Source organism: Eriocheir sinensis, chromosome 4 (genome assembly GCF_024679095.1).
Source record: "Eriocheir sinensis breed Jianghai 21 chromosome 4, ASM2467909v1, whole genome shotgun sequence".
NCBI lineage: Eukaryota > Metazoa > Arthropoda > Malacostraca > Decapoda > Varunidae > Eriocheir > Eriocheir sinensis.
The window spans coordinates 19,854,423-19,879,956 of record NC_066512.1 but is presented as its reverse complement, the minus strand read 5'-3'; the positions used below and the strand labels follow the sequence as shown (position 1 = coordinate 19,879,956).

Below are 25,534 nucleotides of genomic sequence, written 5' to 3'. Positions count from 1 at the left end.
GACGCATATTTAGAGAAAGGAAGCAACAACCTGAAGAATAAACGACCGTATACAATAAAAAAAAAAGAGAAGACAAGACAAAGGTTTTATGACTTAGCGTATAATCGATCATTTCCTATAGCTGAACCCAATGTACACACACTCTCTCTCTCTCTCTCTCTCTCTCTGGATTTATTACAATTACCGGCACACAGTAAAGGCAGACACGGAAAAATGATCAATAAAACAAGTCTTTCTAAATGGTCCCTTTCTGTGTGTGTGTGTGTGTGTGTGTGTGTGAGAGAGAGAGAGAGAGAGAGAGAGAGAGAGAGAGAGAGAGAGAGAGAGAGAGAGAGAGAGAGAGAGAGTTATGGACAGGGTTGACCATATGGTGACTTTGGGAGGAATGTAACTCGGGCGTTGGAGCCGTAAAGATCCAGGAGAAAACAGAGGAGGGGGCATCTCTCTCTCTCTCTCTCTCTTTCACCAGCCGAGAGTTGTGTAATCCTCCCGTCCATCATCCTGAATAACGCATCAACATTTATATATTCCATGCCAATACCTGTCCCGTCCGTCTATGCACGTCTGTCAACAATAAAAATATCACCAACCCTTGACGTCAGAGCCTATGAGAGCATCCACTTGGTCTTACGTCAATCTTCACTTCTTTCACAAACTCCAACCGCTACAAGTCATCCTTCACAAGTATTTTGATCCTCTATCCCAAGATTAATATCACTAATCGTAAACGTAAACAGCAGCTCTACCTTGCGTTATTCTCCATCTCTTTTACAATAACATTCTTTGGAGGTCATCGCCTTCAGAAATACTCTACTTATATTAATATCACCGGCTCTTGACGTCAGATCCTACAAAGCTATCTCCGTCTTGCGTATATTCCAATCTCTTTCCCTACCGACGTCCTTCTACATATCACCGCCGCCTATATTCTGTTCACACTATTCCAGTAAATATGTAGATAGTCACTGCCGTCAAATCTTAAGGGAAAATTAATTAACTCCCGTCATGTTTATTTTCCCGTATCTTATTTTAACACCAACAACCTCCTCAGGGAGTCGCTAGCCACCACCTCGATAAAAGTCCCTCTGGAATACCCATCCTTGTCACACCATTGGAATGAATATAACATCGCATCACGTTGGAGCAAACTCATCGGAAAAATACAAAATAATTCCAATCCTGTTTATCTTTCCATTTCTTTTCAACGCGAACACCCTCAACAAAGCCACCACCAGCTCAACCAACTCTCCTTTGCATAACTACATCTTATTCATATCTTTTCGTGTTACGTTAGATTTTGAGGAAAACTCGACGGGCCAAATCTTTTAACATTTCGGGGCCCAAGCACACACATTTGACAAGGCTTTGGTAGGAGTTGTGGGCATTTCCACGAGTAGTTTTATGGCCCTACTGGTACACTAATAAAGCCTATGTACCAATAACGAGAACAAACACTCATGGAAACCTGTTTAATCCCTGTTTTCGGCCTTTGAGGGGTAACTGATGTGAGAGGCGGAAGCGTCTGAGACCATCACCTTGACATCTCCAGTTCTGTTCATATTTCCGTCTTACTATAACACTAGCACCATCCACAAGGTCACGGTCTACCTACTGAGGGCCGTCGCGAGGGATCATGAAGCAGGGTGTGGGAGGGGCGGCGTGAGAGCAAAACACTGCATTCCTTGGTGGCCTCCTCGTCGCGGGTCAATACCACTTCTTCGCCGCGTCCGTCTGGCCTTCGTTTGGGACTAGTGAAGGCCATTAGTGAGGGGACGTCGTGTGTGTGTGTGTGTGTGTGTGTGTACGGGTGAGTGGGTAGATGGAACAGGAAGGACGACGTTATTTATATATAGAGAGAGGAGAAAGGAAAGGGAGCAACTGACCTAGATTGACCGATAGATAGACGGAAAGATGATAGGCAGGCAGACAAGTAGACACACAAACAGATATAGGTAGACAAATAGATAGACGTAGGAGGGACAAACAAGTAGAAACAAAAATAGAGTTGGAAGAAGGGTAGCATTTAGATAGTCATTGAGAACGTAAAAATAAACAGCGTGAAACTTAGGTAAACAGAAGCAGACAAAGTGACAGCTATGCAATGATAAAGAAATAAACAGACAGACACACAAAAGCAGGCAGACGAGCAGACATAAAGACGGAAGATAATTATGCAGGCAGTCACGAAATAGTAAAAAAAAAAAAAAAAAAAAAAAAAAAACGCGAGGTTGTCAACAGGAGGCTCGGAAAGATAAAAAAAAAGGAAAAAAAAAAGCAATCAGACGAAAATCAGGAAAGAAATTGACTTACGCTTTTTTTCCCTAATTATCTTTTTTTACTCGCGCGGTAATTTCGTTCCTACAATGGGAGGGGAGACTTTTATGCAGGTTCAAGGAAATCGGTCCACATGAGGAATTCCCGGGCGGTTCACAGGCAATTAATTACGCCTTTTTAATTTCCCCCTTTTTTTCATTTTTTAGCGTTTGATGATGAAAGGAAAAAAATAACGTCCATCAGCCCCCTTGTCTTCCTTTTATCATTCTTTATCTATCATCTTTTCCTAATTTTGTGTGCACTAATTTTTAAGGTTTGGTGATGAAAGGAAGAAAAATATAAGTCATCAGTCCCCTTGTCGTTCTCTTAACATTCTTTATCTATCATCTTTTACTAATTTTGTGTACAGTAATTTTTAAGGTTTGGTGATGAAAGGAAGAAAAAGAAAACTCATCAGTCCCTTTGTCTTCCTCTTAACATTCTTCAGTATCATCTTTTCCTAATTTTGTTTGCACTAATTTTTAAGGTTTGGTGATGAAAGGAAGAAAAAGAAAACCCATCAGTTGTTTTGTCTTCCTCTTAACACTCTTCACTATCATCTTTTACTAATTTTGTTTATGCTAATTTTTATGGTTTGGTGATGAAAGGGAAGAAAGAGAATACACCCTCAGTTCATTTGTCTTCCTCTTTACATTCTCCACCCATCATCTGCAGCTAATTAAGGTTTGGTGATGCAAGGAAGAAAAAGAAAACCCATCAGTCCCCTTGTCTTCCTATTTACATTCTCCACCTATCATCTATTACTAATTTTCTTTACACTGATTCTCCTCCTTTGTCTTCCCCTCGGTTCGCCACACCAATCTCATCTCGCAATAGGTTTGTTTATGTTAAATTCCTGCAATCAGTCTTTCTTCTTCCCCTTCAGTATATTACTCCTATCATCATCTAAATTTCCTTGACGTTTTCTATTCACATTATTTCATCATATCCTATTTTCTCAGCAGCTTTCTTCTTCCATCTCTTCCATTGTTTATATTCCTCGCATTCACAGTTCGATATTTTATTCTATTGTCATCTCTAAGTCTTCTCTCTATTACTTTCAATACCTTCCCTCCATTAACCTTTTCTTTTTTTATATCCCTCCTTTCCTATCTGCTAATATCTCTCCCCCTCATTATCGTCCTCCCATAAGGTCTTAATGTGTTTATCTTGCTTTCATCATTAATTTCCTCTCTTATCGTCGACGCACGGCTCTAATTATCTCTATTTATTTATTTTCCTCACACCAGTCTATTATCACACCTTCCGTCTATTATCCTGCTTCAATTATCTCTTAATCTACTCATCTTTCCCTTTATTATTTGGTTTCCTCTTTCTTTATCTTGTTTTAATTTGCGTTTTATTGTTCACTCTATTAGTTTCACCTTTTAGATTTTCCTTTATTGCCTTTCTTCTGTTCCTTTTTCCTTTGTGCCATCTGTTCATTCCAAGTCATTTTTAGTTCACCGATTTACAATGTCGCGTTTTTTTTTTTTTTTTTTTTTTTTTTTTGCCTAATGACCGCGTAGAGTGAAAAACATGTGATGGTTTTGTGCTATTTTTTGCCCTTTCTCTCTTTAACTGCATTGCCACCACTTCCTTTCTCTCCCTTCAGCTGAACTAGATAAGGATTTCCTTCCACTCACTCAGCGTGATGATGAAGCTATTCCTTTGCTCTATAGGTTCCTGCTCATTCACTTCCTCCCCCGCTAAGGGTATTGCTTCATGTCCCACCCTCCACACACGCGTATCGCTCCTTCTTTCCCCCTGAGTGTATTGCCCCCATCCCAAGGCCGTCTCCATGCCCCTCCCTCTCTCTAAGTGTATTGCCTCTTAAGCGAATGATGACCTCAGAAGCGTGAGAAGCGTTGAAGAAGAGGAAGAGGACGCAATTGAGGAAGAGGAGGAAGAGAAAGAGGAAAAGGGAAAAGAGTCCAACAGCTTTTAGTAGATGCTTCATTTGGGTCAGCTGATGTAAATGTGATGGTGGTGGTGATGGTGGTGGTGATGGAGGTGGTGATGGAGGTGGTGATGGCGTGGGAAGAGCAGGGTGATGGCAGTAATTAAGACCTGATTACGAAAATTTGCCAGTTGGGTATTCGTAAAGTTATGCTGCGAAAAAAAGGAGGAAATTAGTCTTCAGTAATATGTATGAAAAGAGGTAGAAGGAACGTGAAGAACAAATCGCGTCGTGTTGTGTCGTCTGAAATGGCCAGCAAAGCGGTTTTGTTTAAAGTTAAGCTTAGTCAATGGTCTGCCCGCGAGCGTGTGTGTGACGTGGTGTCGTTGTGGCTTAACTTGCGGCTGCTGAAGATGCGAGTGTCTTCCGCCTATCCAACACAGACGCAGCGAGAGCCAGGCAGGGGAGGAGAAGGGGCAGGAAGACACGAGGCGAGGAAAGGACAGCGGGGAAACGAAAATCAGAGAGTGGTTGGCAGGGTGAAGGACAGGGCGGTATGCGGGCAGACAAGCAGGGAAACAGAGACAGATGCATGCAAAGAGACATACAGGAAGTGTGAATGACAGGGCGGTATGCCGGAAGGGAGACCAAGACAGATAGGTACAAAGAGACAGGGAAGAAGGGCGAATGACAAGGCGGTATGCGGGCAGAAAGGCAGGGAGATGCAAAGAGCCACACAGAGAGGAGGGGTGATAGACAGGGCCGTATGCGGACTGGGAGACATGAAGACAGAGACGCAGAATTACAGACAGACAGACAGAGGAATGTAGCAATGTAGGTTAAAGAGCAGGGCGATATGAAGGTACAGGAGGGCAGAGACAAAGAAATGCAAAGAGAAAAACAGAGAGGGCAGTAAAGTAAGATGAAGGACAGAGGGATAAGCCACATCAGAGTCAGGAGACAAAGACTCAGAGAAGCAGTGATTCAAATAGAGAGGAAGGTCGTGGTGCGTCGAGGCAAGGAGAAAGGGACGCAGAGATTTAAGAGACAGACATAAACGCAAAAGATAGGGTATGTGGGGTGAATCAAGGAGACCGATGCAAAAGTCCAGGGAGGCAGAGAGGAAAGCAGCGATGCATACAGACAGGGAGACGGAGACAATGGTTCATGGAGGAGGGAAGGAAACGGGAGGGGAGAGAGGAAGGTGGGGAGGAAGGGAGGGAGGGAGGGAGGAAGGCAGACAGGCAGGGAGGGAAGCAGTCCTTTACTTCACACGAGCGACTTCACACACACACACACACACACACACACACACACACACACACACACACACACACACACACACACCACTCCGAACCCATCTGCAACCATTCCAATCTTCCCCTTATCTCCTTTTCTTCGTCCTCTTTCGTTTTTATCGTTATTCCACCTTCGTCTCATCTCTAATTTTTCCTTCCCCTTTCTCTCCCTCTCGTATCCTTTCCACCTTTCTTTCACCCCTCTTCGTCCTCCTCGTTAGACCCTTTTCCATCTCCATTTCAACTTCTTACTTTCCCTATTACACCCTCTCCTTTTTTTTCACCCCTCTTCGTCCTCCTCGTTTTATCCGTTTCCATCTTCGTTTCATCCTCAATTCTTCATTCTCCTTACTTTCCCTTCCTCATCCTTTCCCTCTTTATTCATCCTTCTTCGTCCTCCTGGTTACACCCCTGTCCATCTTCGTCTCATGTTCAATTCCTCCTTTTCTTTGCTCTCCCTCTCACATTCTTTCCTTCCTTCATTCACCCCTACTCGTTCTGCTCGTTATATCTCTTTCCATTTTCGTCTCGTCTTCAATTCCTCCTTCGCCTTACCCTCCACCTCACATCCCTTCATCCCTCGTCTATCCTCCTCCTCGTCATGTTTTCTACACCACCATCCCTCACTCTCCACTCCACCGACACGACACACTTTCCCCACACCTGGAGACTAATCCATCACGCAGCTTTTTCGTCCTCGCCGCGTCCATGTGATCCGAGCCTGAATAGGTACCTTTCCCCGTGCTCACCTCACGAGGACGATAATTGGTGGATTCTCACGCTCGCGAGGCTCTACTTGGGTGCTAATGACGACCATTCACATCGGCGACCCACGGAACATATCACTCGCAGGGAAGAAGGTCGTCCGTCAACCCTTACCTCTCCCCCAACCACCCATGGCCACTCTTAGCTCTCTTGCACCATCATCTCACATATAGTGTATTCAAGCAACGGTGCCAGATTGTCGTACTCAGCCTCTTATATTTACCGACTTTCGACCCCAAATCTATCTCCTGCTCCCCAATAACGAGATGCATTTATATTTGTCGTTAAAATAGTTAATTCCTGATGTGTTTTGGCAATAGTTAGGCGTTAGAAACCGGTAAATACTATGCTCTGAGTACGACAATCTGGCAATGGATAAGATTTTTTCTAACACTTAAAATGAGTGAAATGGATACGAATAACAATGACAGGAATTTTGTTGTGTTTTGTCCTGGAAATTCGAACCTTTATCGCTTGGAAAAGCGGGAAAACGTTTAATAACCTATATTTTACCTATGAGTTACGTGGAAAATTTGGACACAAAATATTAAATTACTCGATATCGGGAATTGCTTATACTCAGCACTGGAAAAAGGCACAACGCACGAATTGAATAAATGCTAATAACCAAATTCCGTGAAATCATTGAACGCTTAATATTTTTCTCTATATTCTTTTTACGTAAATCTTCGCTTTCCTCCTCCTCCTCCTCCTGCTCTTTTTCTCTCCGATACGAAAAAGCGAAGAAAAAAAGCCCAAATACGTGAAATAAAAACCAATAACCACATACCAGGAACACCATTCCCTCCGATATAGCCTTCCTTCCCCGTCCTTAAATGTCCGCGTCCTTCTTTCCACTATCCTCCTACCTTTCCCTTCCCATCGGCCTCGTCCCACTCTCCACTGATGGCCGTCACTTTCCCCGGCAAAGCACTGCGCTAATAGGAACACACGAGACTCTCGACACTGCAACATTTCCAGAAAAGACGCGACACTCACCACTTGAAACACAGCAATCCCGGGGCGGAGTGAAGGGCGGGGGAAAACTATTTGTTGGTGTGAATAACACGGAGAATATGTTACGAGGGGGGTGGGGGGGGGGATGAGAGAGAGAGAGAGAGAGAGAGAGAGAGAGAGAGAGAGAGAGAGAGAGAGAGAGAGAGAGAGAGAGAGAGAGAGAGAGAGAGAGAGATTAACTTTTCATTTAGACTATGTCGGGTAGTGACGCCTGAGTTAAGTATGAGAGATAACTGACTACGATTTTTATTTTACTATGTAGACAGAAGGTTGCAAATAGTGAACATTGAAATAAAATAAGAAGCAACAGCAACAACATCAATAGCATGTATGTATGTATGTATTATTATTATTATTATTATTATTATTATTATTATTATTATTATTATTATTATTATTATTATTATTATTATTAATGGTGGTAGCAGTAGTAACAGTCGTAGAACAGTTAATAAGGAGAAGAAGAGGGTTAGCTGTGGTGGTAATGGTGGTTGACATGACGACGAAGTGTAAAAGTCTACGGAATTATACGATCACGTTTCACTTACTCAGGGAGTCGCTCTCTGTTTAAGAGTTAATGCCTAACTGTTGTGTGCTGAAGACAGCACTTGCACCATCCATTAACGAGAACTTTCAAACTAATATAAATGATTGTCTTGCGTGATGCTTTTCCATTAACCTTATGAAACTTTTCTTGCTCCACTGTAATTTCCGTGTTTGTTATCTTTTCTCTTTTACTTTTCATAATCCTCCAATTCCTTCTTTCTTTCTTATACTTCTTCTCTTCCTCTAAACTCTTCGTACCTGCTCCTCTCCTTAAAAATAGGCCGATATTACTTGACATCCACGATCCATTTTGCGTCCAATGATGAGAAAGTAATGAGCATGTGCACGCGCGTTATGTGTATGTGTGTGTGTGTGTGTGTGTGTGTGTGTGTGTGTGTGTGTGTGTGTGTGTGTGTGTGTGTGTGCGGGCGCGTGTGCAAGGAGAGCTATTAACGAATGCTGATGGCTTATCGTTTTTTAGTGTTTACTCTTTTATCAGCCTGGAATGGGGTTTGGTGGGCGTCCATTAGGGATGAAGGCTGACGACCTGAAGCGCACAAAACCTGATAACTGGCTTAACACACACACACACACACACACACACACACACACACACACACACACACACACACACACACACACACACACACACTCCACACACTCTCTAACTGATAACCCCATAAAACAAATCAAATAGTAGTACTGTATAACATTCAGCGCACTCTTACACTTCAGCACCTGCATCCTTCCGTGTCTATATCAGTCTATTAAATATTAAATTCATTTTTTTTACCTTTCACTAAACTGGAAACACTCACGGCGGGAAGCGGCTTAGAGCATCCAGGAAATTTGTTTACTCACTCGACCTCCAATCCATTGCAGCAGCGGCGTAATTTCACTTAAACGAACCAAGCTGAAGAGAGAACGAAGTCGCTGTAGCTTACAGGAGGTACAACTATCTTTTAACTTTTATCCTGAGCTTCACTGATGTCAAAGAATTATGGAAAGGTTAAAGGAAACGTCTTCAAAACCAAAACCAAAAACACCAACACCACTCCCATCATCATCTCTCTTATTTCCATCTTTCTCTCATTTTCCCTTCTTTACTTTTTTCCCCTCTCCAAGTTTTCTCCTCAATATTGTTCCTCTTCCTCTTTGACAATCACCACAACCATCACCACCATCACCACCACTACCGTCATTCAAGCCACTCAAAATCTGCTTAGCGATGAAAACTTGGGAAGAAGATTACGACGGGCAGAGAGAACAAGATTGAGTAATTTAGAGAGAGAGAGAGAGAGAGAGAGAGAGAGAGAGAGAGAGAGAGAGAGAGAGAGAGAGAGAGAGAGAGAGAGAGAGAGAGAGAGAGAGAGAGAGAGAGAATAATGAGAGGACTAGGAATAAAATGGGAAAGAAAGGGAAGAGGAAGAGGAAAGATTCTGCGAACAGTCGGCTGAAGAGGAGGAACCTTCGTTATCCTCTTGACTTAGTGAAGGAGAAAGAGAAAGGAAGAGAAAAGAGAAGGAGGGGAGAAACGAAAGGAGAGGATGGAAGAAAAGGGAAGGAGCAGAAGAGAAAGGGACGAAGGAATGGGAATGTACGTAGTGAAAGAATGATAGTATTAGAAAGAAAACAGGAATAGGGGAAAAAGTATAGAAGGGAATATGAGAGAAAGAAGGAAATAAGAGAAAATGCGATAAAATAAAGGTAGGAAAAGATTGCAATAAGAAAAATGAGATATCAGTGTGTAAAACGAGGACACTAAGATGAAGAAACAAAGAAAAGAAACCAGGAAGAAGACGTAAGACGGAAAGCAGAAAAAAGAGAAAAGGAGAAAAAGAAAAAAGAGAGGGATTGGTAAGGAGGCACAGGAAAGGGGAAAAGGAACAAGCAAGAAGAGGAAAGAAGGAAGACAAAAGAAAGAGAAAAGGAGAAAGGAAAAAAAGAAAAGGAAAGGGATTGCTAAGGAGGCACAGAAAAGGGAAAAAAGAACCAACAGGAAAACGTAAGAAAGGAGAGAGAAAAAAGAGAAAAGGAGAAAGGAAAAATAAGGGATTGCTAAGGAGGCACAGAAAAGGGAAAAAAGGAACCAACAGGAAGACGAAAGAAGGGAGAGAGTGAAGAAAGGAAAAGGAAAAAAGAGAAAGGGTTGGTAAGGACGCACAGGAAAGGAAAAGGGAACCAACAGGAAGACGAAAGAAGGGAGAGAGTGAAGAAAGGAAAAGGAAAAAAGAGAAAGGGTTGGTAAGGACGCACAGGAAAGGGAAAGGGAACCAACAGGAAGACAAAAGAAGGGAGAGATTGAAGAAAAAAAGGAGTAAAAAGAGGTTGGGTAAGGAGGCAGAGGGAAGGAAAAGCCCCCATCGAGTGCTCCCGTCACCCTCAGTAATCCTTCACATAACGACGTCCTCGCCCGCTGAGTAAACAGGCGAACAGACCGAGACGCGACGGCGGGAAAAGGGAAAAAGGGTGGCTGAGAAAAGAAAAGCGCCTTGTTCTCCTTAATATTTCCGGGCAAGATTTGTGAAGGTATTAATAGGGGGAAAAGATGAAGGAGAGAATGCTAGATAGAAAAATATATAAGGGAAACAAAGACGGAGAAACGAATAAGAAGAAAATGACGTTAAGTATGAGAATAAGAAAGATATAAGGAAAGAAAGATAATAAAGTAGAGAGACGCTAAGATTGGAAGTGCAAGAAAATTATATTGAGAAAGTTAAAGATGTTAAAAGCTTTTCGTCACCTTAAACGCCGAATATATTAGTCTCAAAATTTTCTTAAGAGCGTAAAATAATCCATCATTCTTACTTACCGCTCCCCTCCCAAGCCCATTTCCTTCTTGAATTTCTCCTCCTCTTCCTCCTCCTCCTCCTCCTCCTCCTCTTCCTCCTATTCCTCCTCATCCAACTCCTCCTCCACTTTCTTCCGATTTTCTTCCTCCAGCAAAAGAAGAAAGGAAGGAATAGCAATAAGAAGAGAGATAAAGGAGGAAGAGAGGAAGGAAAACAGGGATGTAAGAAAGCAGGAAGAGAGGGAGGGAAGAAGGGTGAGAACGAAGGAAAGGGAGGAAGCTGAAAAACCACTCCATCTTCCTCCTTCTCCTCCTCCTCCACATCCTAATCTTGCCAATAAACACCTCAATTTTCGTACTCGTGAGCATGTAACTCAAACGCCGATTTACACTCCAAGCTGTGACCGTCAAGGAAGAAAAAAATCCTACCAATACATTTAAAATCCTTCTCAGTTCAATTTCCTTCGCCTTCTCTTAAGCGTGACGTCTCCTCTACGCCGTGACTCCTTGCGTGACTTCCTCTAAATTACGGCGGCAGGTGTTTAAGCTTACCTGCCACCACACACACGTTACCTAAAGAGGGGTTGTGCGGGTGCTTAAGAGTGAGTATGGTAAGTAGAGGTCAGCACGTGAGAGTAAGGGGAAGAAGAGGAGGTATAAGCCAACATCTTTAGTTCACACGTGTAGCACTTCGAAATTATAGGTTAGGAGGGATCAGGGGGAAGATGAAGAGCAGAGGGAAGTGGTACGATATGCAATGAAGGTGGACGGCAGAATGGTAACGAGAGGTAGTCACGTGAGGGTAAGGAGAAGGCAAGGAGGTAGAAGCGTTTTACGAAATGATGGGTTAAGGAGTAGGAAGATGAAGAGCTGTGATAAGATATAATGAAGGCAAAAGGTAGAATGGCAACGAAGGGTAGTCACGAGAGGTGAAAGGGGATACACTTCCGAAATGATGGGTTAGGGAGCAGCAGGGAGATGAATATTAGAAGGTAGTAGTAATATGTACGGAGGCAGGACGTAGAGTGTGATGAGAAGCGAGGAGATATTAGGGGAAGGAGAATAACAGGTCGCGGTAAGATAGGAGGGTAAAATGAAGATAGAGGGTAATGCTAGAGATGGATTTAGTGGCCAAGAGCTCAGTGACGGATAATACAAGATGGGAGAGTAACGTTGGGAAATACTAACACCGTAGATATATATAAAGAAAAAAAAAGATCAGTAAGTTAAAGAATATTGGACATCGTAAAAAAAATGACTAATCGGATTGTGAAGGAAAAGAAAAAATAAATTAATGTACAATGTTGATGGAATTGGTGATATGAGAACGAATATAAAGATGGAAATAGGAGTGTGATAAACAATGTAAATGTGAAGAACTGATGACTTATGTAGATGTGACGATAAAGAAAACGATGAGAGAAATAAATAAGGATGTGACAACGTTAAGGAAAAGTACAAAAAAAAAAAAATATTGCTCACGTTTCCATGGATCCCTACCTGCCCCCCACCCCCCACCCTCACCCCCCCACACACACGTACGAGATTTCTTCAGTCAGTGTTGCCAGATACGCCATAGACCGAAAAACCGTGGCGTGGTCCCCTACATCTGTGTCTGGCAGCGTTCGGATCAGCTGGCTATATTGATTCTCTCTCTCTCTCTCTCTCTCTCTCTCTAATTCTATCATATGACTCGTTTCCTCCACTTTCCTCCGATTTTCTTCCTCCAGTGAAAGAAGAAGAAAGGAAGGAATAGCAATAAGGCGAGAGAGAGAGAGAGAGAGAGAGAGAGAGAGAGAGAGAGAGAGAGAGAGAGAGAGAGAGAGAGAGAGAGAGAGAGAGAGAGAGAGAGAGAGAGAAGAGAGAGAGAGAGAGAGAGAGAGAGAGAGAGAGAGAGAGAGAGAGAGAGAGAGAGAGAGAGAGAGAGAGAGAGAGAGAGAGAGAGAGAGAGAGAGAGAGAGAGAGAGAGAGAGAGAGAGAGAGAGAGAGAGAGAGAGAGGAGGAGAGGAAGGAAACCGGGGTGTAAAAAGGCAGGAAGAGAGGGAGGAAAGAAGTGAGAGAACGAAGGAAAGAGAGGAAGCTGGAAAGACACTCCTTCCTCGGCCCAAAAGCTCCCTATTTGTAGTTTCTTTTGTTATAGCAGTTCCTCCTCCTCATATTGCCCCTCTTCTTTTTACTCTTCTTATTCTTCCTTCTCCTCTTCTTCCTCTTCCTCTTCCTCCTCCTCCTTCTCCTCCACTCTCCCCTTTTTTCTCCTTCCTTTTCTCTTTAACTTGACCTATAAGAGAGTGAGGCATTATTAAAAGTGTATTCAACGTAGTGGTTTGAGAGAGAGAGAGAGAGAGAGAGAGTTTTATACATTTTAACAACTCTCAGTGAAATGGAGGTTCGTGAGTTTTGACAGCAACGCGATGACGATGTTGGTACAAGTTAGTGGAGCAGCGGCGGCGGTGATGGGTGGTGGTGGTGGTGGTCGTGGTGGTGGTGATGATGATGAAAGTGGTGATGGGGAAGTTGATGGTGGTCGTAATGATAGTGGTGGTGATGGTGGTGGTGATAGTGTTAGGGATGGTGAGGTCAAAGTCGTTTCCTTCCCGTTAATGGCCTTGATATCGTTGCGTTGTGAGGTCACCTTGATCGTATATCTCATCTTCTCTGACCGTGGTGGTGGTGGTGGTGGTGGAGCAGGTGGTGGTGGTTGTGGTGGTGATGGGGGTGGTGGTGATGGTGTGATGGTCGCTTAGGTCGTGCTGGGTCGTGTGTGTGTGTGTGTGTGTGTGTGTGTGTGTGTGAGAGAGAGAGAGAGAGAGAGAGAGAGAGAGAGAGAGAGAGAGAGAGAGAGAGAGAGAAGAAGAAGAAGAAGAAGAAGAAGAAGAAGAAGATGAAAGATTTTACTTAACTAGGTCAGTCTTCGTCGTCACGGAAAGGAAGGAAGGAGGAGCGAGAGATAGCGGTGGAAGCATGGAAGAGAAGGCGACAGAGGGGATGGCAATGCTCTGAGCTGGCACAAGTTAATGGATAGCTCTCTCTCTCTCTAACGCAATATAAAAAAAACTTAACTCATCAACTTTTAGAATGAAGTTTACTTTGTTCGTATAAAGGAAATAAACGTGACTCCGCTTTAAGTTGTTTGGTTTGGCCTGCAAGTTAAAACAATAAAATAAAGCAAAATAAAGTCCATAATAAATAAATAAAAGGAGAAAAGCAGAAAGAACCAGGGAGCGAAGAAAGAGAGGGGGGAAAACGAAAGGTGAGGAAAGGTGAAAAAGAAGCACAAAAAGAAAGGGCAAAACATGTCGTGATAAGAACCGTTCCGGCGACGCGGGAAGAAAATGAAGCAATAAAAAGATCAAAAAGGAGAAACTAATAAAATCCAATAACAAAACAGGAAGTTCCAAAGGTCAAAGAGGCGCGGAGTGGGACGAGGAAAACAAGAAGACGGAGGAGAAAAAGAGAAGGATAAAGAAAGTAGAGAAATGAAGGAGAAGAGAACAGAAAAGGGAGGTGAGAAGGTGCAGATTACAGGATAAGGAGGAATACAAGAGGAGGAGGAAAAGGAGGAGGAAGAGAAAAAGAGAAGGATAAAGATAGAAGGGAAATGAAGGAGAAAAGAACAGAAAAGGAAGGGGAGACGATGCAGATTACAAGATAAGGAGGAGGAAAAAGAGAAGAAAATGAGGGAGGAAAGAGAGAGGAGGAAGGAGGAGAAGAGCGACAAGGAAAAGGAGGCAGAGAGGATGGAGGAAGGGAAATGAAGGACAGACAATATGGGGGTAAGGAAGGAAAGAAGGAGAGAAAAAAGGAACATGAGATAAAAGAGAGGAGGAGAAGAAAGAGGAGGAGGAGGAGGAACGAAGAGAAGGACAAAGAAAGAAATGAAATGAGGGAGGAAAGGAGAAAAGATTGCGAGGAGGAAGACAAAAGAGGACAAAGAAAAGGACTAAGAATGAAAAAAAAGGAAACAGAAAGAAAGGAAATGAGGCAAGAAAGGGAGAGAGAAAAAAAAGGGAAAGGAAAGAGGAAAGAGGATTAAACGTATGGAGGTAAGAAAGGAAAGGAAAGATAGGTGAGGAAGAGAGTAAGAGATGGAAGGAGGAAAGTAGGGAGGTAAAAAGAGAAGAAAAGAAAAGGGTTCACTAAGCAATATGGAGACGAACAAGAAAATAAAGAGTAATTTCCTCCCTCGGCACATTTTTTCCCCTCGTTTTCCTATTATTTAATCAAGGAAAGGGAAAAGGTGGAGGAGGAGGAGCAGGAGGAGGAGGAGGAGGAGGAGGAGGAGGAGTTGGAGAAAAGAAGAGGAGGGGGAGGGCGAAAAGGAGGAGGATATGGAGGAGTAGGAAGAAAAGAAGAAAATGGAAAACTGGAAAAATGAACAAGAACAAGAAAAATAAAGAAAAACAAAAAGAAGTGACGAAGAAAAAGAACGAGGTAAGAAAATTTAGGAGAGAGAACTTGGATAACGAAAAGAAGGAGAAGGAAGAGGAGGAGGAGCAAGAAAGAGAAGGACGAGGACGAGGAGGACAAAGAGGAAAAGTAAGACAAGAAAAATATAGGAAAACAAGAAGAGGTAATGAAGAAAAAGAACGAGGAAAGAAAAATTAGGAGAGAGAACTTGGATAACGAAAAGAAGGAGAAGGAAGAGGAGGAGGAGCAAGAAAGAGGAAAACGAGGACGAAGAGGACAAGGAGGAAAAGTAGGACAAGAAAAATAAGAAAAATTGAAAAAAGGAGAAAAAGAACTGTGCCTCAGAGTCTTGGGGGGAAAATAATAATATACATTTACGTCACTTACGGTAATGATGGTATAAATTGGAGCAGGAATGAGAGCACGGGCGGAGGAGGAAGAGGAGGATGAGGAAAAGGAGGAGGAGGAAGAAGGAGGAGGAGGCAGGATAAATAATGGTGACAGAAAGGGAAGAAACAAGAGAGGCGACCCTAAGACTTTATAAGGAGGAGGAGGAGGAGGAGGAGACAGAGAGGAAGGAGGGAGAGAAGAAAAGGACAGTACAAAACAATAAGGAAATGGGAAATAATAAAAGGAAGAAGATGAGAAGGAGGAGGAAGAAGGATAAGGAGGCAGAGAGGAACAAGAACAAAAAGAAGGAAGAAAAATTAAGAACAGTAAAAAAAAATATATTAACAAAAAGGGGAAGTATTAAAGAAAGAGGACGAGGAGGAGGATAAGAGAAAGGGACAAGGAGGCAGAGGGGAACAAGAACTAGAAGGAAGAGAATGAAAGAACAGTAAAAAAAAACCCAATAAGGAAAAAGGGAAAAGGATAAAAGGAAGAGAAGCAGGAGGACGACGAGGAGAAAGAGGGAGAAGGATACGTAGAAGGGGAACAAGAAGGAGGAGGAGGAAAAGAACTAAAGCACGGTAAAAATAATAAAGGAAAAGGGAAAGACGGGAAATTAAAAAAGCTAGGGATGAAGATAGGGAAGAAAGGTGGCTGGGACTTGGATTAGAGAGGGAAGAGAGGGAGAGGAGGAGGTAAGGAGGGAGGGATGGAGGGACAATGACCTGCCGGAAGAAATATGTCTCGGGCGGGTGTTACGTAAGGGAGGGAAGAATACATTGGAGTGAAAAGAATACCAATTGAAATGTGATGACGCAACAATAGAAAGAGGAAGAAGAGGGGGATAGACTGGTGCAGTTGGAGGAGGAGGAGGAGGAGGAGGAGAAGGAGGAGGAAGTTTTTCAGTTTCAATAATAATAATATATACGACACTAGAGGAAAGGAGGAGGAGGAGGATGAAGAAGAGGTCAGAGAGGAGAATAATAATAGTCTTCCCTCAAAAATGGTGATATAATTAGGACACCAGAGGGTTGTGGAGGAGGAGGAAGGGGAGGAGGAGGAGGAGGAAGAGGAGACGAAGGAAAATGGAGAGTAACGGGCCGGTCAGAGCGACATATTTCTCCTACAAAATGAACTTTCTTTACTACAGTTGCCTTTGCCAAACAACACGGGGAGCCAAAACGAGAAGCAGCTCATGAATTGTGCTTCCAGAAATTGATATATTCGGCGGAAAACAAGTCTTATTTATTCCTCTCCCAAGTTTTTATTAATGAAAGTGCGACTGTTGATTTATTATGGATTGTAACTATGTTTGTTTGTTTGTATTATTCCGAGTGTAATCCTTGACCTTTCGTTTCTGTCGTTATTTATTTTATCTTTCTACTTCCCATAGATTTATTTAACTGTCGGTATATATGACTTTATCAGCTCCTTTCTCTATATACTTTCTCCTCTCTTCTCTCTCTCTCTCTCTCTCTCTCTCTCTCTCTTCTTTAATAATGCAAAGGTTAAGTATGTATTTTCGCTTTAATGTGTGTGTGTGCGTGTGTGTGTGTGCGTGTGTGTGTGTGTGTGTGTGTGTGTGTGTGTGTGTGTGTGTGTGTGTGTACGTTCTCTTTTAGTCGGAAAAAAGTCCCATTTCTATAGTTTTATGAGTTTGGTCACGTGTATCGATTTATCGTACGAGAGAGAGAGAGAGAGAGAGAGAGAGAGAGAGAGAGAGAGAGAGAGAGAGAGAGAGAGAGAGAGAGAGAGAGAGAGAATTATAGGCGTAATTAAATGCTACAGCTACATTCCCTTTCCTTCCCACTGAGTCCAATTCATCTCGACAGCACACAACCCTCCTCGTCCTCCCCTCCACCCTTCCCTGTACACACCCGCCTCACACCCTCAAACACACCGACACACTTCCTTCTCCTCACACAGAGTTCCTCCCTTTCTTCCCCCCTCATTTAATATCCCCCTTTACACTTTCATTTATTCCCTCAACACCCATAACCACTCACCACTGACTTCCTCTCCCCTTTTTACACTCCCTTTTCCTCCATTAAATCTCCTCCACCCCAACCTCATCACTTGCTACACTCCCTTTGTCAGCAGTCCCATTCTCTTATTTACCTCGGTTCGTATAGTCCCTTTCCTCCCCTTTTGTCTCGGCCCTCTCACCGCTCCTCTCAAGACTCTCGTTGTTCTTTCTCTTCTCATTTACCACTCATTCCTCCCCTCTCAGCTCAGCCCCTTCATTGCCCCCATCAAGACTCCATTCGGTTTTGTTTCTTTCTAATTTACTCCTCTTTCCATTATCCCATCCCTTCCCTATCCGCTCAGCCCTCCCATTGCTCCTCTCAAGACTCACTCTGATCTCTTTTTTCCCTTTCCAGGAGGTCCCACGGCTGCCCTACAAGACCTGGGAGAGGGCCCGCAGCGGCACTTTCTTCGCGCGGGACAACATCTCCAATTTCCTGCGCTTCTGTCGCCGCCTTGGAGTTCACGACAACCTCCTCTTTGAAACCGAAGATCTGGGTGAGTGGCGTGTTGCTTGTTTCTTTCAGGGGGTTCTTTTTTATCTTTATCTCCAGTTGCCTGCGTGAGAAATTTCCTTAACTACTTGCCGGTGAAAAAAGACCCGTGGTTGCTGAGGGTGACATTGTTTAGTTTCTTTTTTGAACGCATATAACAAAATACTTTCCGTTCGTCATAAGGCTGATGTATTACCTGTCCATGGCATCTCACCCATTGTTTTGCCTCACGTTCTTTCCAACCTTTTTGCCTTTCACTCCCTGTCTGGCCCTCCCCGTCTGTCAGTCATCGGCGCGGCACACAAAGTTATCAGAGCAGCCCATCCATCATTTCCCCCGCCACGATCAGCCCGTGGCGACGCTCCTGGCTGCTGCTGGCGACGCGCTGACGTGCCTCGGAGCCTCGCCCGTGTCTGTCTGGGGCCACCCTCCCATCTGTTCTGCCGATTAGCCCTTAATAGTTCCGCCGCCCCCGCATAATGCCTTCCCTCGCCGCCTGGCTGCTGTCTGAGGGTAATGTAATGGGTGAGATGGATAATATTATATGTAAACAAATGGATAGGTGGGCTAATAACCACCAGCGAACACGATGGCCCGCTGCGCAATCTTGTGTGCCGCCGCCACCGCACCATGCAGTCCCCTCCTCCCCTGCCTCACCACCCCCCGCCCCTGCCTCATCTCCCTCCCCATTGGACGCCTGCGGATTACGGGTCTTCGTGCGTGCTGCCGGCGTGCAGAAATTATCCGCGAAATAGAAAGGCTTGAGCATGAATGGCGACTGCCGAGACTTCCCTTGTCAATACAGTTTGAGGCATTTGAAAGGTGAATATCTAGTATCGCTTCCCTTAATTTGTGAGTAATTATCGTTTGAAGAGATCCAGTATAGTGAGGCGGAAAGAAAGGCGTCAACAGAGACATAACCGGACACGTAAGACAGACGAGGGGGGAAGGGGTGGGGGGGTGGGGGGGAGGGTGTCGCTGCAGCCGTGTGTGCAGAGCCTCGCTTGATTAGTCTTGTCAACAGGACACTCATTGGATTCCCGCCCCGTGAGGCGGCCATCGGGGCGGCGGGAGGCTTAATCAAGGCCAGCTGCTCCGCGCCTGGAAACAGTGCCGGCGGCCATCATGATGGCGGCAGCTGATTTAATATTTTAGTTATTCCGTCGACGCGCCGCACGTCCGCCGGGCCCATGGCGTACGCTGCGGGGGTGTGGACGTGGTGAGGGGGTGCTCCTCAACGTTTTCTCTCTCTTTTCTCACTCCTGCCGCAGAAGTCACATGCGTACCTACTCATGACTTCTCTGACACAGTCCTCCCGTCTTGTCCACCTTCATCTCACACAGTCTTCATACACATCGCTGCATCTTGCTTCACTCCCGCCACGGAGGCCACGTGTGTAACTACTCATGGCTCCTCTGTCGTATTCCTTCCTCCTCGTCCACCATCATCTCTCTCCCGGTCTTTCCACACATCGTCGCATCTTCAACAACATTCTCATTTCTCTCCTTCATTCATCATGGCTCAAATTTCTGATTTTTCCCCAACTCGCATGTAACTCGACAACTTTCTAGCGTCCATCTTTCCGTTTCTTTCATTCTCCTCTCCCACTCGTCCCATCGCGCCGTCCCTCCCTCCCTCCCTCCCTTGTCTCCCTGGCTCCCTCTTTTTCCCTTTATCAAGAGGGTCGTTAGGGCCCTTGTGGTGCCGGGACTCCTTTGTGTTCCTTGTTATGCGCCATTTCCTCCCTTCACCTGTTTTCTTATTTTTCTTATCTCGCTCCCTTTACTACTCTATCGCACTTTTATTGATCGCTCACTCTCTCCGCTCCGTCATCTTCATCTATCGCTCTCTCTACTTCTATCTATCTATTTATCTCTGGTTACGTGTTTTCTCTTATGATTCAGTGTCTCAGTTTATTCTTAGTCACTTTGTTCGTACTCTCTTTAACCTTCCTTTGCCTCTATCTTCCACCCTCCATCTCCTCCTTCTCCTCCTCCTCTCTCTTTTATTCTTCTCCACACTCTTCCACTCTTTTCTTCATGATTACTTCCACTCTCTGCATCCACAACTATCACATTTTTTTTCTTCCTCCTCCTCCTCTTTTTCTTCTCCACTTATTCTTCCACTCTTTCCTCCATGATTACTTCCACTCTCTGCATCCACAGCTAACACATTCTCCTCATCTTCCTCTTTTTCTTCTGCTCTTATTCTTCCACTCTTTCCTCCATGATGATTGCCACTCCTCCACCCTTAATATAACGATCTCTATATCCACAGCTATCACACTTTCCTCCTCCTCCTCCTCTTCCTCCTTTTCCTCTCCTCTTTTTCTTCTCCAATTATTCTTCCACTTTTTCCTCCATGATGATTGCCACTCCTCCACCCTTAATATAACGATCTCTATATCCACAGCCATCACACTTTCCTCCTCCTCCTCCTATTCCTCTTCCTCCTCCTCCTCCTCCTCCTCTTCACCGCCCTCCGTGTCTACCTCCTGCCAACACGATGCACGCGGCGCCCCTCTGGCTCTTACTACAGCGGAATACAACTATATGGAGCTGTCTTGGGTCTCGTTATCTGCGCACCCCTCTCCTGTTTTCCTTCCTTTACCTTATTTCTGTTTATTTTCTTCCTTTCTCTTTCGCTTGTTCTGTCTCTCTTCCTTTCCTTACTTTTTTCCTCGTTCTTCGTCTTGTTTTGCTTTATTTTCCTCCTTTTTACTTTATTACTTTTCGCTTTCCTTACTTGCTTCTCTTTCCTTCGTCTCATTCTCCTTCATTTTCCTCCTTTTTACTTTATTACTTTTCGCTTTCCTTCGTCTCATTTTCCTTCATTTTCCTACTTTCTCTTTCCTTTCTTCCTTCCTTTTCGTTTTCCTTACTTCCTTCTCTTTTCTTCGTCTCATTTTTCTTCATTTTCTTCCATTCTCTTTCCTTTCTTCCTTCCTTTTCGTTTTCCTTACTCCCTTCTCTTTCCTTCGCCTGATTTTCCTTCATTTTCCTCCTTTCTTTTCCCACTTTTCACATACTACCGTTTTTTTTTTTCATTTTCATCTCTCATTTCCTTCGATTTTCTTCCCCACTTTCCCATTCCCTCACTTTTCTCCTCTTATCTCTCCCTTTCCTTTCTTTCGACCGCCTATTCCTTTTCCTCATTTTCCCATTTATCCACCAACTTTTCCCCTTTCCCCCTTTTTCCCTACTCTTATTTGCTCCCACTATGTCATTTTTCCCCCATTCCTTCTTTCCTCATATGTGCTAAGACGTTTTTCCTCTACCTCTTTATTTTCTTGGTCCTCTTTTCCCCACCCTCACACCTTGGCCACACCGTCTCATGCATCCTTCATCCCCCTTTCCTCTCCCTTCGCCTCATCATCTGCTCCTTTCATTTTTAACTCCGCCTCTTGATGATTTATTCTTGCCCTCTCACACTTTAAACACTCCCTACCTCTTTTCTTTTTTTTATTTCTTTTAGCTCTATTTCCCGTGTTTATTCCTTCTTCTATTTCCTATTCTTCCCCTTATTGTAACCAATCTCTACCTCTTTTTCTTTTTTCATTTTAGCATTATCCTCCTTTTCCCTTCCTTATTCTTCCCATCACACTGTAAACATTCTCTACCTCTCTTTTTTTATTTCATTTAGCTCCTCTCTCCCCCTTCTTCTTTATTCCCTCTTCCCTTTCTTTTTGTTTTCTCTCTCTCTTATTCCTTCCCTCAATCATTTACTCTACCTCTTACACACTCATTTATTACTTTCATCTATTTTTTATTCTTTTCCAGCCACCACCTCCCAAGAGAATCAGATAGGACACGTAGTAATGGGTTTAAACTGGATAAATTCAGATTCAACAGGGACGTAAGCAAAAATTGGTTTACTAACAGAGTGGTGGATGAGTGGAACAGGCTGAGCAGTCATGTGGTGAGTGCCAATACAACTGTCACATTCAAAAATAGATTAGATAAATTCATGGACAGGGATATTAGGTGGGGCTAGATTCACGGGAGCTTAGGTTCAAAGGAGCTGCCTCGTACAGACCTACCGGCCTCTTGCAGACTCCTACGTTCTCATGTTCTTATGTTCCTTTCCCTTCCCTTCCTTTACCTCCCCTCCCCTCCCCTCCCCTCCCCTCCCGTCCCTTCCCTTCGCTTCCCTTCCCTTCATCCCACACCCCTCATCCTAATCTTACCCAGACTCCTTATCCCCAAACGATCCTTCTCTATAATTATCATCCACAGTCCCTCTTCTTCCTCTTCTTCGCACACCTTCCCTTTCAGTCTCTACCCTTTTTCGTTCCTCTTCAATAGCACCTCAACTTTCCCCTCCTCCCCTCTCTTTCTTCTTCTTTTCCTTTCCCCCTCTTCCATAATCGTCATTTACAGCCCTTCTTCTTCCTCTTTTTTGCACTTTTTCTCCTTCTATCTCTCCCCTTTTTCTTTCCTCTTCAATAACACCTTAACTTGCCCCTCCTCCCCTCTCTTTCTCATTCTTTTCCCTTTTATCTTTTCCATAATCGTCATCTACAGCCCTTCTTCCTCTCCTTTGCACTTCTTCCCCTTCAGTCTCTCCCCTTTTCCGTTCATCTTCAATAGGACTTCAACTTGCCCCTCCTACCCTCTCTTTCTCTTAATTTCTCCCTTTTCCATAATCGTCATCTACAGCCCTTCTTCTTCTTCTTCTTCTTCTACTTCTTCATACTCCTTCCCTTTCAGTCTCTCCCCTTTTTCTTCCTCTTCAATTACAACTCAACTTACCTCTCCTTCACTTGGTCTCCCGCTCTCTCTTTCCCCTCCTTTTGCCCTTTTCCATAATCGTCATCTCCAGCCCCTTTTCTCCCTCTCCTTCGCCCTCCTTCCCCTCAGTCTGTCTGTCTCCTTTCCGCTGCTCTTCAATAACACCTCAGCGTGTCCTCTCTCCCCCTCGGCTGTCTCTTCCCCTTTCTTTACCGCTCTCTTATTCGTCCCCTCACTCTCATTTAGAATACCTCTCACATACACCCTTTTGCTACCCCTCCTTCTCCTCTCCCTCTCTCCGTCTCCCTCTCTCTCTCTCCCATACCTTACTTTGTGGTTACATTCTTCTAAACCCCAAATTCTCTTTTTTTTTCTTCCATCAGGCACGATCAGAGTGTCTTTCTTTCTTCCTCTCCTATTTTTTTCACCTTTCTTCTTTCTCTCCTTCCTTAATTCCTTCTTCTTTTTCTTCTCTTCTTTCCCTCCTTTTGTTCGTCTTTCCTTCCCTCCCTTGGAAAACAAAGAACTGTCCAAATTAGCCAAGCCGACCACACGTTGCCACAGGTGAGTCTGGCGGCGGCAGGTGAGCTTAATGAGTTGGTGTTAGGAAGGTGTGACAGGTAAATGGTGCGATTCGGTGAGGTCTGGAAGCGGCTTGTTCGCTGGTCTTGTTTAAGTGGTTGTTTGTGTGTGTGTGTGTGTGTGTGTGTGTGTGTGTGTGTGTGTGTGTGTGTGTGTGACGTTGTGGTTTGTCTTTTCTGATCTTTTTCTTTTTTGCTGTTTGTTTGTTTTCGTTCAATGGTTCGTTTTCTTTTGTTGTTTTTGTTTGTTTCTTTAGTGTTTTTTTGTGCGAGACGTAGAGGTTTGTTTGTTGTTCTGATTTCGTTCGTCTTTGTCATCTGTTTGTTTCCTTTCAGTAATTAGTTTTTCTTTATGTTTGTTTCTTGGTGATTAGCGTCGCATCTTGTTCGTATATGTACTTAGGTGTTTGTTAAAGGCATCGCGTTTATACCTGTTCTTTTGCACTTTACCTTATATTTCCTGTCTGCATCCATTTTCCCTTTTCTTGTAACCTTTCATATCAGTTTGGACGCTGCTCGGGTGTCTTGTTCAATGTTGTAAGCACTATCATGTTTCTCCAGACTCAATTTCTTTCTTTCGTCTATTTATACTCTATCGTTGTCCTGCATTTGCTCTTTTTTTCTTGTGTATTCTGTCTTCATTATTTATTCTCCTGCATTTCCTCTTTTTTTTCTTGTGTATTCTGTCTTCATTATTTCCTCTATTGTTCTCTTTTTCTCTTTTGGTCTATTTTTGCACTCGACTCTTTACTCTTCTTTTTTGTTTCCATCTGTTTTTTCTTTTTCTTTATTCTCTGTTTCAAGATCAGAGGCGTGTTTTTTCTCTCTTTAGATTTGTGGGAGTCATGATATCTTTTTTTCTATCCTCCCTTGTTCTTGCTCAATCTATTCCTGCCTCGACTCTGCATGCTTTTCGTTTTCTTTGTTCTTAAAATAGAGTGCCATTGCTCGTCTATTTCAGTATTCGTGAGAGTCATAATGTTTCTAGTTTCTTTTTGTGTGTGCATGTCTCCTGTTTCTATCTTCGTCTAGACTAGATACGGCTTGCTCGTCTCTGTAGAAGCTTTTTTTTTATTATTTCAATCTTATCTTTCCAAACTCTACTTAAATTCTGCTTCTACCAATTTTTTTTTAACTTTTTCTGCTTATTTTAAATCCTTATCATTTAATGTGTAGACTTCTTCTATCTATTATATATATTTTTTTTCTTGTCTCCGTCTCTTCACTGTTCATTGTTATTGCTTTACATATACATAGCTTTACACTTTTTTTCTATTTCATAATCTACATCTATGACTTACTCTAGTTGTCCCTTGGTTTGTTTTCTTTTTCCCTACAAACTCTTTTCCTATCTACTTTTGTCTTCGGCCTTTATACCTATATTTTTGGAGCCACTTTCTATCCTTTTTTTCTTTCATTTCCGTATTTTTTCCGTGTTTATTTTCAGTTGCTCTAATTTGGTCTTCGCTGCTTATTCGCGTCGTCCTTTTTTGATGCAATTTTTTTCTTCTTCACGAATATCTTTCTCGTCTCAATTTTCAGTTTCATCCTGTGTTTCTTTCATTTCCTTTTCCATTGAACGCATTTTTTTTCTTTCGTCTTTATTTTACAAACATCCGGCTATTTATATTCTCTCGTTATTCTGCCCACTTGCTCTTTTTTCCTTGTTTATTCTGTTTTCATTTTTTTCCTCTATTGTCCTCTTTTTCTCTTTTGGTCTATTTTTGCATTCGTCTCTTTACTCTTACTTTTTTGTTCCGATCTATTTTTTTTTCTCCTTTACTCTCTGTTTCATGATAAGAGGCGTGTTTTTTTTTTATTTCTCTTTAGATTTGTGGGAGTCATGCTATCTTTTTTTTCTCCTCCCTTGCCCTTGTCCTTGCCCAATCTATTCCTGCCTCGACTCTGCATGCTTCTTTTTTTCTTTGTTCTGAAAATAGAGTGCCATTGCTCGTCTCTTTCAGTATTCGTGAGTCTTTTTTATACTCTTACTTTTTTTTTTTTTTACGGTTTTGTTATTTTCTTTGATTTTTTACTTTTTCAAATATATTTTTGTTTCACTTTTTCTCTCGTATATCTCTTTCTCTTTTACATTATCCCGACGATCCTTCCTTCCCTTCCTCCTTCCTTCCCTTCTTCTACATCTTCCTTTTTACCTTCTTTCCCTTCCTTTCTGTCTCGTTTTCAGTTTCTCTTCTCCCTTCCACTTTCTCTCCTCTTCTTCCTCCTTTCTCTCCTCCTTTTCCTCCCCAGTTTTGGGCGTTTTTTCTTCTTTTT

General features: G+C 43.2%; 1 protein-coding gene and 1 long non-coding RNA gene across 12 annotated transcripts in view; one reads left to right on the top strand and one right to left on the bottom strand.

Annotated features, from left to right (window-relative positions):
* LOC127009660 (uncharacterized) overlaps positions 1-25,534 on the bottom strand; it is a 196,798-nt gene that overhangs the window by 4,358 nt on the left and 166,906 nt on the right. The window lies entirely within an intron of this gene.
* LOC127009585 (GAS2-like protein 3) overlaps positions 1-25,534 on the top strand; it is a 206,103-nt gene that overhangs the window by 144,636 nt on the left and 35,933 nt on the right. For all 11 annotated transcript variants that reach the window (XM_050882827.1, XM_050882817.1, XM_050882830.1 and 8 more), the window contains exon 5: positions 17,809-17,950. In XM_050882827.1, the coding sequence (XP_050738784.1) occupies positions 17,809-17,950 (142 nt within the window). The remainder of the gene's footprint in view (positions 1-17,808; positions 17,951-25,534) is intronic.